Genomic DNA, 13,356 nt, shown 5'->3' on the forward strand with positions numbered 1-13,356 from the left:
CCTTCCAACGGGCACAGGTTCATCCTAGTAGCAATTGATTATTTCACCAAATGGGTTGAAGCAGCATCTTACAAAGCAGTAACCAAGAAAGTCGTGGTAGACTTTGTCCGCAACCGCATTGTTTGTCGATTCGGGATTCCAGAGTCAATCATTACTGATAATGGCTCCAACCTCAACAGTGACCTGATGAAGGCCATGTGTGAAACCTTCAAGATCAAACACAAGAATTCTACAGCCTACAGACCTCAGATGAACGGAGCCGTAGAAGGCGCCGATAAGAATATCAAGAAGATACTAAGAAAAATGATAGAGAAGCACAAGCAGTGGCACGAGAAGCTACCATTTGCTTTATTGGTGCACCGCACCACTGTTCGCACATCAACCAGGGCAACTCCCTATATGATGGTTTACGGTACAGAGGCAGTTATTCCCGCCGAAGTAGAAATTCCTTCCTTAAGGATTATACAAGAAGCTGAGCACGACGACGCAGAATGGGTAAAGAATCGTTACGAACAGCTAGCTCTTATAGATGGAAAAAGAATGAATGAAGTTTGCCATGGTCAGCTTTATCAGAACAGAATGTCCAGAGCCTTCAACAAGAAAGTCAAGCCGAGACAGTTTACACCGGGACAACTGGTATTAAAGAAAATCTTCCTGCATCAAGATAAAGCCAAAGGGAAATTCTCTCCCAACTGGCAAGGTCCATACATGGTTCACCGGGTTCTGAGCGGAGGAGCCCTTATACTTGCAGAAATGGACGGAGAAGTTTGGCCAAAACCAATCAATTTAGATGCAGTCAAGCGTTACTATGTGTAATCTTATGCTTTCCTATATGATGTATTTTGAACTACGTCTGACCTGATTCCCGTATAAGAGAGGATACGTAGGCAGCCTTATGGGTTCGGTCACAATCAATAATATTTTCATTTCCCCCCGCAATTGGAAACTGGGGCAGAATTTTGAGGAGGACCCTCAAAATTCCGAAGTAACTTCAGCCAGTCATCGCAAGTAACCGTCAGAAGCAGCAGCCCAGTAAACTGGGGCAGAATTTTGAGGAGGACCCTCAAAATTCCGAAGCAAGAGAGGTTGCAATGTCCTGAACCACGTCACAATCGTCGGTTCATCTAAAAACTATTTCTTAAATATATACTTATGTCATATCTTTAACAAACTCATGCATGTTCATTATCAAAATCACTTTGTTCAGCAACGCTACCCCTATGATACATACCGTGTAATCAGATCAAAGTCGAACAGGGCCAGCAAAGTCAACGGGGACACGAACTAACCTTTCCCCTTTACAAAACTCATGATTTTTCTTTGGATGCAGGCACCCAAGTTGCAAAATCATATATTATACACTCATACTGTTCAAGAATACAACTCTCAGAACCGTCACACCTATTCACAGTTGCTATCTGCACGTAATATCCCCAGTAGCCACAAAATCACAATCAGCTATCAGCTATCAGCTAAGAAATTTTATTACTATGCGTCTTTTTATCATTGCATAAGGCTACTATTCTGCCTTCCGAGACTAAGCACTGTCTCCATCTGCATTCTTGCATTGCATAAGGCTACCATTCTGCCTTCCGAGACTACGTTTTGTCTCCATCTACATTTATGCATTGCATATGGCTACCATTCTGCCTTCCGAGACTAAGCACTATCTCCATCCGCATTCTTGCATTGCATAAGGCTACCATTCTGCCTTCCGAGACTAAGCTCTGCCTCCATCTGCATGGCTGAAATATGGCTACCATTATGCCTTCTGAGACTAAGCTCTGCCTCCATCCGCATGGCTGAAATATCGCCACCTTTATTTGCATTTGAATGGCTGGAAGATCGCCCCTTTTATTTACATCTTGCATCGGCTGAAAGATCGCCACTTTTTCTTACATTTCGCATGGCTGAAATATCACCACCTTTATTTACTTTCCGTATGGCTGAAAGATCGCCGCCTTCATTTACATTTTTGCATCGGCTGAAAGATCGCCGCCTTCATTTACATTTTGCATCGGCTGAAAGATCACCACCTCTATTTACATCTTGCATCGGCTGAAAGATCGCCATCTGCTGCATCTCATGGGTTGAAAGATTGCCAAACTGTCCAAAGGCGTCATTGTTCGGAGGCACCATTTCCATAGCCCGTCATGCCATGGCCTGAGGACCCCTTTTATTCTCTTGCATATCATTATTCAAAGGCATCATAGTTCGGAGGCATCATTCTCATAGCCCGAGAGCATCATTTCATAGCGTGCGAATCCTTTATTACACGCTTCATGGCCCAGGACATCATGGTCTAAAGACGTCATCCTAACCGTCCAAGGACAGCATTCATGGTCCGACGGGAAATTGCATCATGTTTAAATTTATGCACAATATCGCTTGTATTGTTTATTTGCAGGTAAACTGGCGAGCAACGGCCATCTCGGCAGGAGCATTCCGCTCCAGTTCCCGCAACCCTACTAAAACTTAACCATCCATCCCAAACCTGAATATCGCGTCCATTCTTGGAAAACCTCCATCGGCATATTCCGCCGACGGATCCTGAACTACATATGGCCTGATTCCTGTAAGACAAGGGAAATGTAGGCAGCTCAAAAGCCGGAGCACGGCCAGATTTTCTTCAAAATATTTCGTTCGGTCAAAATTGGTCATCATGTCTTTACCCGACAACTCTTTCATCCTTCCCGGGTAAAGAGGGGCAGCTGTTGGTACCCAATTTTTTCCTGTATATTTTTATATACAAAATAACTTTCAGCATAGGAATGCATATATAAATATGTCCAAGAATCTCCCTATTTTTCTTTAATTTTTAAAGATTTTTGAACCAATTTTATTGCCCTATTTTATCAATAAAAATCAATAATTATTCCCCAAATGATCATTTTTGTGATTCATTTATTGTATTTTCATATTTCTACCAAAATATAGCTAAGGTACTTTTTGCACATTTTTTACATATTTATTTAGTATTTTAAGGCTAAATTGCATATAATTGCGATATTAGCCTGTTTTAAGAATTAATTGCGTTTACAATTATAAATTTGATTCCAGTATTTTTAATCTAATATTTATATATTATTAATTAATTCAGTACCTTTAATTTGTCTGTAGAAATCATTTTACTATTTTTATAAAATAAAAAGGGAAAAAGTGGCTATTTAAAATCTAGCCCTATTTATTTCAATTTTAGCCCAAATCAACCACCCCAATTAACCCAATTTCAATCTCAATCGGACCGGCCCAATTCCTAAAATACCCGCCCATGACCCAATTTAATCCAACCCGCCCAGACTTCCCAATAAATCCAGGCCGTTGATCCTTTGGATCAACGGCCACGATCCCTCCATTCCTTTTTAATTTACCAAACCCCCTCAACCCTAAATCATTTCACCTAACCAGCCGCCTTTGAATCCCTTCACCCCCTCAAACTTTCTCGAACCTTCTCTGAACCCTAATCGTCTCACCATCTCCCACCGTGAAACCCACCGGAATCCATGGCTTCCCAGGCTGTGAGAGCCCTATGCTCACCTCCTATTGCTCCTATATGCTTGATATCTGAAGATTCGAGGCCTGACCTCGAAGGTTCGAACCCAGACCTCCGTCGATTCGAAGTTCTCCGGCCATCTCCGGCCTTGCTCTGGCGTACTATAGTTGTTTGAGCCTGTTTCTAACCTCTCCGACTCAGATCGGTGACCTTTCAAAGCCTTTCTCGTTTCTAGGGTTCTTCTGAAACCCTAACTCTCCGAGGTTTTCTCCGATTTCTTTAGATTCGTTGTATATCTGTGCTCTCCTTGAGTTTTTCAAACGATTTCCCTAACTTCTCTTTTGAAAATTACTTTTCTTTAAAATCTTTCTTTCCGATCTAGGGTTTTCTGAAAAAATGATTTAGTGTTTCACTGACTTTCTTTTTCTTTTGTGTATTTACCTCTACTGTGCTCCTATGTTTTTATCTACCACGTTCTTGTATATATGTTCTTGTATGTTCTTCTACTGAGTTTCATACTCCGTTCTTGTATGTGTTTTATACGCTCCATGCTTTCCGCTACCATGTTTTCCGTACTGTGTTCTCATATGTTTTTCTATTATATTCTTCTTCTACTATGTTCCAGCATGTTTCTCTATTGTACTTTCTTGCTAAGTTCTTAAGTTTCCTTACTTTCCTTCTACTAAGCCCTGTTTAAATTTCTTCTAAAAAACTTCTTAAGCATGTTTACTGCTCCTATCAGTGTTTTCCTCTATTTTTCTTCGAGTGCTTCTACTGTGTTCTGCCTGTTACCTTTATATCATGCTTTCTCATGAGTTTTGCTGTTGTTAGAAGCATGCAAGAGGTTTCAGTTCTTCTCTGAAACCTCTGAGCCTGCTTCGACCACTTGTCTTCTCATCTATGTACTTGACTCAAGGAGGAAACCCCAAAATTTGGGGGTTCTGCCAGGTTTGACCATATATTTGATTGAACTAGGGTTTTATTTTAGAACCCCTAACTCTTCGAGTCTTTGAATTGAGTTTGGGCTTCCTTGTTTTCATGTGATTTTGACAGTTTTACTAAAATTCTTCTACACTGGATTTCTCTATAGACTTTACAGTAACATGTCAGTCTTCTTTCATGCTCACATGCTCTTTATATATGATGAATTTCCCTCTAAATGGTTTTCGAATTTGCAATTAGTTCAAGCTTCCTTCTGAATATAGCCTGATTGATTTCTTTCCATTGTTTACTGATTTTTCTCTGTTACTCGACCTAAGTAAATCTCTTTTCCATCTTTCTGACTTGGTTCATTCATACAAAATCTCGGACCCTTTTGATTTACTGGTTGTTAATTGATCTCCTTACCTTATTTGCACAAATCGTGTATTGTCAAAACCTCGTCCTTAAATAACTTCTATGTACTCACCCCTAATTGCCTACTTTGCACAAAGTGTTTGATTAATTTCTTTCCTTAATTGGTTTATACCCGTTTGAATCTGAATCCCTTAATTAAAGGGAGTCTTGTATAATTGATTGACAATCAGTTCTTCAATTATTCTCTTACCTTATTTCCTCATGACTTTCACACTATAAATACACGACTCTTTAACACACAGCACAGACGATTAACAATCCTCCACTACTACTTTACAATCTCTTCTGAACTCTTACTAGCACTCTCTTCTTGTCTATTCTATTTCACAAGACTACTGCACTTTCTCTTTGTTTGTTTCCTTTGAAACTGGTATGTTCTAATTTAAGTTTCAGCACCATCACAATGTATTTATCTACAGCTTTTTGTATCCCTGCCTACTTTACTACTTCTGAATTAAATATTTAAACTAGCATGTTAATCTTTTTTTTCTGTTTGTTTTTGCCATGAACCCGTGCTCCCCATCCCCTTATGTGCTGTGAATTGCAATTTCAAACATGGCAATATCCGAGTTATTGTCTATGGTTTGAACTTGATCCCTTAAAGGATCCTAACTTCTAAACTATGTATTCTAACAGGCTTATGGGGTAGGCCAGCATTCCTCATTGCTGAGTATGCCCCACCAGCCTGCCGTTATTTTTCCTTTACTATCTCCCCATTCCTATATCTCCACGAATGGCGACACGAGAACTGACATCAATCGGATCTACGGCCTGTGGTGTGTCGGGATTGATTGGAGGCACTTTGTTTCCCGGGGCGACTACGTGTTCGTTTTCGCCATGAAGACCAATGCCGGTATCTGTGTGAGTGGGTATTGCTTGAGATATCGACATATTGATTCCTGAAATCAAAGACACTTACAAGAAAGCGTAAAAGCAGTGTGTGTTATGAAGATTAATACTAGGCAATCGCTATTACCCTTAGCCCCACGATGGGCGCCAAACTGTTTACCCTAAAATTTGGATAACAATTAAGCTTATAATGTGGTTTTAAGGATATGTGATTTCACCTAATACCAATTGATAAACGTAAAGATAAGTGACGCAAATTGACAATAGTATAAAGCAAATCAGCGTTTGGACAGAGCCCTCGAGCTCGGACACCCTCGAACTAGTTATGCAAGAATAGTTAAAGGTACAATATGCTGATGACCAAGAAAGTAAGCTGAGAAATATTATATTGCTTTGATATTCGTGAATGTAAGGTGTCTACAAATAATATGGACTCCTCTTATATAGTAGAGGAATCCTAATTGTGGTATAACTCTAATTATAGAAGTAAATCCCATGATTAGCCTAAACAACTGCACTTGATCTGATCTGTTCTGGGATTCCCGCAGTGATCCTCGACCGGTTACGAATATCTCGCCTTCCCGTTATTGCGTTTCGCCTGAAGTCTGTCATATATGGTCTCGATCGTTGTTGGCCTCGATCTCGACGAGCACCTCGATTCTCGAGCTTGATACTTTACCTTCATGTTCTGACCTGATCTATTACGAGACTGACCCTCGACCGGTTCCGTGATCTCGATCAAATAGCCAAATTGGGTAAGCCCGGTTTTAACCGTATACAAACCACTATTTTATGTGTAGATAAAATTTGGACAAAAATATCTTAGCTGAAACAGAGAAAGTTTCAGTATAATATGCTGGATTATGGAGCTCCTGCATATAAACTTCCAGCATATTATGTTGGAACTCCATCACATTATAAAATCCAGCACATTATGCTGGAATTCATTTGTAAAAAATTCAAACTCCAGTATATTATGCTGATTTTTTTTTTAATTTTAAGAGTATTTTTATTTTTGGATGAAAAAGTGGCTAAATTTTAATTAATTTTGTAACTATAACTAATTTTTAATTAGTAGTTATAATTCAGACTATTTTTTATTTTTTCCTAATTAATTATTTTGGTAACTTGACAAATTTGAGAACATGGGCATCAACTTGGGTTCATATCATGCAATGGACCACGTCTTGGAGATACCATCATTACTGATGACCAATGGGAAATCTACAAGTCATCCAAAGCGGATGTCTTCAGGGGCATATTTAAGAGGCCGAAGGTTCACTCGAATTTCCTTGCCGAAAAATTACACTATATATATAAAATTTTCGTTTTATGCCCTTATACATTATATTTTGAATTCCTTTGACATAGTCCAAAAATATAGCTTAGTAGTCAAGGGTATTCAAAATCTTTGTAAAGTTATTTGTTCAATTCACATTAGCACAATTTCTTTTTTAAACCCGCTTAGTGAAAATCTTGCTTCCGCCGCTAGCTTTTAGAAAAAATACCTAATTTGCACTAGCACACTAAAGTTATCTCGAAAGAATGTGTGGTGAAAAAGAGGAAAGAAAGAAAAAAAGGAAACTGAAAACGTAAGAAAAAAAAAAAAGAGACTTTTAATATTAAATGTAATTAGTAATATTATCTCCAATTGTAAAATGACAGAAGGATATTAAATTATTTTTAGCAAAAGAAAGAAAAAAAGGAAAAACAGAAAACGTAAGAAAAAAAAAAAAGAGACTTTTAATATTAAATGTAATTAGTAATATTATCTCCAATTGTAAAATGACAGAAGGATATTAAATTATTTTTAGCCTTTTTTTGGCTCTCCGGGCTTTGAAAAAAGTGATTAGGTTACTCTCTTCTTCTCATTTTATGTGATGATGTTTGGATTTTGAGAGTCAAACAAATTATTCTTTGGCTATAATATTTTCATATGACTTTTAACTATTTTGAATTTTCAATTATTATGACAAATAGTACTTTTTAGCGTAATTTTCAAATATAAAATTTTTATTTTGAAAAACTTGAAGATTTTATGGCACAATACATGATCAAAATTAAGAAGTTTGAATATTAAACAGTAAAAGGTCTCACAAAAATTTTTGAGTCAAAGGGAGCATAATTTTTCTGTCAATCTCTTATACGTTCATACGAACCCCTTAGCTTGAGCTCAAATATTTTATAAATATTAAAATGTTTATTAAATATGTATAAGTAATTTTAAATCAAACAATCGGTGGTAGAATTCAGTTAAAATTTTGAATTTTTATCTATTTGCACGGCACCCTCTGACCCCGTCTCTATTACTCTCATCATGACAATTTGTTATACAATAAATATATTCCAATAGATTCTTTATTAAATAGAACTTGAAATTAAAAGGAAAAAATCTGCTCTTACCTTTGGTTCAGAATAAGCATTATGTGTATTTATGTACGCCACGGAATGTTCTCTAACAATAGAAACTATAGTAAAAGCTATTTATAATCGACAGCAAGATAATAAAAAATTCAGACTGCATTCATTCTCAAACATGGCTACAATTAACTTCCCATCTGTTTTCATGTTGCTTTTACTAATCACAATTTTGATAAGTTTCTTCCTCAGAAGGAAGAAAAAGACACTGAATTTTCCTCCTGGAAGCAGCGGATGGCCAATTGTTGGAGAAACACTGGATTTTCTCAGAGCAAACAAAGAAGGCAAGCCAGAGAAATTTGTAAAAGACAGAATAGAGAAATACAAGTCTAAAATCTTCAAGACTTCAATAATGGGGGAGAATGTGGTTGTAATTGGGGGTGCTGGGGGAAATAAGTTCTTGTTTAGCAATGAAAATAAGAAAGTCAATGTTTGGTGGCCTGTAAGTATTAGAAAATTGTTTGGACCTTGTTTGATTACTAGTGTTGGCGATGAAGCAAAACTCATGAGGAAGTTGCTCTCTTATTTTATTAGCCCTGATGCTTTTTCAAGACTCTACACCAAAACCATGGAAGTTGTTGCCTTGGACCATGTCGAGAAATATTGGGAAGGTAACACCTCTATCACACAATACTTTAGTTTTGTTTGAGATTTTTATACTATTTCTCCGTCTCAAATTATTTGATGTTGTTTGACTGCCACAAAATTTAAGAAAGAAAAACAATACTTTTAAAATTTATGATCTACAACAGTTGATAGAAACTTATGTGGCTACAAATTATAATATCTAGAATAAATTAAAATTTAAAGTTAAATTGTTACTAAATATAGAAATGTGTTATTCGTTTGGATACTAACTAAAAAGGAAAAAAAATTCACATAAATTGGAACACATAGAGTAGTAAGAATGTAGGAATGGTTAAGATTAGAGAAATTATAACATATTATAATTGAGACGGATTTGAATAGAACAAATTAAAAATTCCTATAGCTGGCTGATGCCAATTTACTTACTTGAGATTAAGGCTTAAATTATTTTAGTTCTAAAGATTAATTAACAATATGTCTAATTATTAATAATTGAAATATGTAATATAAAATCAAAAACTAAGATACTTGTAAGAAAAATAACTTCTGTCATAAGTGGAGGAGGTTATTTTTTCCCTTTTGACTGTCAAACAAACATCCAAAATTTATTTTTTTTACGAAAATATTTTTCGGAAAAGTAACTTTCATCATATCAAATATTCGTAAATTAAAGGAGTTACTATTGTATTTAATCTTTTTTTTTGTGCTCTATATTTATGAAGGTAAAGAGCAGGTGAAGGTATACCATCTCCTCAAACTATACACTTTCAAAGTGGCATGTCAACTATTCATGACTATTGAAGACCACAAAGAAATTGAAAAGCTTTCAACACTTTTCAACATTTTCTTGAAAGGATTGATAGCACTCCCTGTAAATTTACCTGGTACAACATTTCACAAGGCAACTAGAGCTGTAGCTACTATCAGGAAAGAACTATTGCAAATTGTTAGGAAAAGAAGAGAAGCCTTGCAACAAAAGACAGCTTCACCTTCACAAGATATTTTGTCTCATTTGCTTTCCTGCCCAGATGAAAATGGAAAGTTCATGTCTGAACTTGTTATTGTTAATAACATATTGTTGCTGCTCTTTGCTGGCCATGACACTTCAACTGTAGCTCTTACTTTACTCATTAAGAGACTGGGAGAGCATCCTCAAGTTTATGAAAACATTCTGCAGGGTCAGTTCACAAAGCTGTTACTTCCCTCCGTTTCAATTTAGATGGTACATTTCGCTTACCGAGAGTCTAATTGCGTGAAGTTTGACCAACATTTTAAAATATATTTTGTTATCATATTGATATGAGAAAAAATGTTACCTATAGTAGTACTTTTCGTGTAGTTTTTATATATCTAAATTTTAATTTTAAAATACAAAGTTGAACTAATTTAATTTAGATTCAAAGTTTGGTCAGCTTGACTCTCGATAAGCAAAATGTGTCATCTAAATTGAAACAGAGGGAGTATATGCATGGGCGAAGCTATACTATGACAAGGGTGGTCAATTGACCACCCTTCATTGAAAATTTACAATGCATATATAGGTAAAATATTAGGTTTTAGATGTTGACCACCCTTAATTGAAAATTTACAATGCATATATAGGTAAAATATTAGGTTTTAGATGTATATAACATATATTGAACACCCTTTGACAGCGATTTTTTTTGCTTCTTTCAAGTTTGAACACCCTGAGGAAAATTCCTGGCTTCGCCACTAAGTATATGTATTGAGATTATAAAATTGTAGTGTATTAGTGTATTGTATTTATCAGTTAGTTAGTAGTTGAGATCAGTTGGTTAGTTACAAAAGAGTAGTTTAGTAATTAGCTGTCATTAGTTTACATACGTGCATATATGTACCGATGTTAGTCAAGGAAATATACAGAGAAAATTTCCCAATTTCTCCCTCTCTCGAATCTTCTTCTTCTCTCTCTATGGAAGGAAGCTCGAGGTCAACCAACAATGAAAGTTGGTCTGCCATGCTAGCTTTATTTTTGCAATATGACTATATGAAATATCTTAAGTTAGTTTTTTCTATCAGAAATATGTTAATTTTATTGTCCGTTATACTTTGTGGTCATTTATAACTTTACCGTCAACAAATTATCTCGTACTTATCCTTGAACTTAACGAAACTCCAATGTACAGTGATCGGATTCATATGTCAACATACTTCTGAAAAAGGTCACTATGGTTTAAAATTATCTTTAGTTATATTTTGGTTAGGGTGTCTATACGCTGGAACTTCATTAAGATAAGGGCAAGTACGAGACGATTTGCTAACGACAAGAGTATACTTTGTCTCAAAGAGTAATGAATGATAAAATTAAGATATTTCATATATAGTATAGGAATCTCTTTAACCCTTTTATCTATTTATTTATTAATTTATTTGCTGATCTTTGGGATTTATGGGATTCTGAAAAGCAGAGCATATTAAGATAGCTTCAACGAAAAAAGAAGGGGAGTCATTGAACTGGGATGATATACAGAAGATGAAGTATTCATGGAACGTACTTTGTGAAGCTATGAGACTGAAACAACCTGTAATAGGAGCTTATCGAGAAGCTATTGTGGATATAAATTATGAAGGTTATCACATCCCTAAGGGATGGAAGGTACGAACTTCTTCTACTGTGTCTTCGATAATGTTTTCATGCACACACTTACAGTAACGGAGCTAGAATTTTTATTACTGGGTGTCAAAACAAGAAGTAAACATAGAAGAAGTCGAGGGAAGTCAACATATAGTAATATATGCATATAAAATAAAAAATTACACAATATAATTTTTTGGACGAAGGGGTGTTAGTTGACACCCCTTTGGATAAGGTGGCTCCGCCACTGCACACTTGTCCAACTAAATATAATTGAGTACTTTTTATAGTATCATACTAATTTAACTTATTGTAAAAGGTTACCTGCCGTATTTTTCGAAGTAATAATTCACATATTGTGGATTGTTACTTGTATTTACCGTTTTAGACTAACTGATAGTGTAAAATTTTATTTTATGCCGATAGTGTACAATAATTAAACACGAATATTTATGAGAATTTTGACATGAGTTTAGCTTATATACTATGACAAGTGTAAAGATACTACATGTAGAATCTGTCTGATAGTGTAGAAAATTCATTATTTTGTCGTTGAACTACAAAAATTTACCTTAATAGTTTTAAAGTGAATTATTGTGAATAATTTTATGCACCCATCAGCACATAGAATTTAAGCACAGTAACAACTTATATGATGTTGGAACAGTTCTACTTGAACACTACTTTAACCAACCTGGATCCAGAGTATTACCCTAATGCAACAAGCTTTGATCCATCAAGATTTGAAGGAACTGGACCTGCTCCATTTGCATACATTGCATTTGGGGGAGGACCTCGAATGTGCATAGGGAAAGAGTTTGCTCGGTTGGAGATGCTCGTGTTTCTGCACATCATAGTCAGGAAATTTAGATGGAAATTAGTTGTTCCTGATGAGAGAATTATATATGATCCAATGGCTACCCCTGTTGAAGGACTTCCCATTAGCCTTCAAACTCATAAGCCTTGAGGTTGATCCTTATATTTTATGGAGATACACAAAAAGCATAGGGCGGACCTAGCTTATAAGTTATTGGTTCACGTAAATCCAGTAGCTTTATTCCCAGCCTTGTTTATTTGACTATGAATCCAATTATTGTTGTATAGTAACTTGAGTTTCTCGTGGAACTCGTAAATTTGAAATTATGGATCCGCCTATGAGAAATCATATATATATTCAGCCACATGAAGCACACACCTCCTTTTGTATTTACGTTGTGTAAGATTTTACAAAAGCAAATAATGGATCTCACAACCCTTTTTTATTTGTGTTGTGTAATAATTGAATAAAAACTTTTGGGAATCTATCTCCAAGCGAATGATTTTACTTTGTGTCTATCACAACTTACACTAGTTGTATGAGACCTCTTTTTATCTCACATATTTGTGGACGCATATCTTATACACCTGGGTCCACAAAATTCTGGGACCCACACAGTTGTGAGACAAAAAAGAGACCTCACATAACTAGTGTAAGTTGTGCGAGGCACAAAATAAAACTTTTCGCTCACACAACTAGTGTAACTTGTGTGAGGCACAAAATAAAAATTTTCGCTTGAAATTGAATACTCATTGAGATGTTAATATGTCTTGTCAGCCTAGCTAGTTTTTCTATGCAATTTGATTGTCAATCACATCCTTTGAATAAGAGAATTCTGACGAATTGAGCCTAATTTCCATCAAATCTTTTGGATCCAGGCAAAGTACTTGTATTGGCCTTTATTGGCCTATAATGATAGTTCATAGAATGCTTGTTCAAATTTTGTGCATCTTCCATTCACACTAATATTTCTCTAACGAGTCCGAAGCCTAAATGCTAACTTTTTGGACTTAAAATATGTTTTTATTGCCTAAAAAAAGGTTACTTTTCTATATATAACGCGGTATTATACTGCGCTATAGTTTAACGGTGTTTTTGCCGTTAAAGTATAGCGCGGTATAATAACGCGTTATATACAGTGCGGCATAATACAACGTTATATATAGCGCGTTATTATACCGCACTATACCTGTTAAATAAAATACCCTTCTTCTTCCCACGACAGAAACAGAAGCTTCC

The 13,356-nt window shown here is 35.8% G+C and overlaps 1 protein-coding gene across 2 annotated transcripts in view; it reads left to right on the forward strand.

Moving 5' to 3' along the window:
* The first annotated feature begins 8,139 nt into the window (after positions 1-8,139).
* LOC109205849 (beta-amyrin 28-oxidase-like) overlaps positions 8,140-13,356 on the forward strand; it is an 11,757-nt gene continuing 6,540 nt past the window's right edge. Inside the window, exons 1-4 of one of the 2 annotated variants that reach the window (XM_019368604.1) lie at positions 8,144-8,727; positions 9,427-9,882; positions 11,134-11,321; positions 11,968-12,562. In XM_019368604.1, coding sequence (XP_019224149.1) covers positions 8,235-8,727; positions 9,427-9,882; positions 11,134-11,321; positions 11,968-12,267 — 1,437 coding nt within the window. In that variant the 5' untranslated portion in view covers positions 8,144-8,234 and the 3' untranslated portion in view covers positions 12,268-12,562. Of the gene's footprint in view, positions 8,728-9,426; positions 9,883-11,133; positions 11,322-11,967; positions 12,563-13,356 lie in introns of those variants that run through there. The other variant, XM_019368605.1, reaches the window with a different exon arrangement.

Source organism: Nicotiana attenuata, unplaced genomic scaffold, assembly GCF_001879085.1.
Source record: "Nicotiana attenuata strain UT unplaced genomic scaffold, NIATTr2, whole genome shotgun sequence".
Taxonomy (NCBI): domain Eukaryota; kingdom Viridiplantae; phylum Streptophyta; class Magnoliopsida; order Solanales; family Solanaceae; genus Nicotiana; species Nicotiana attenuata.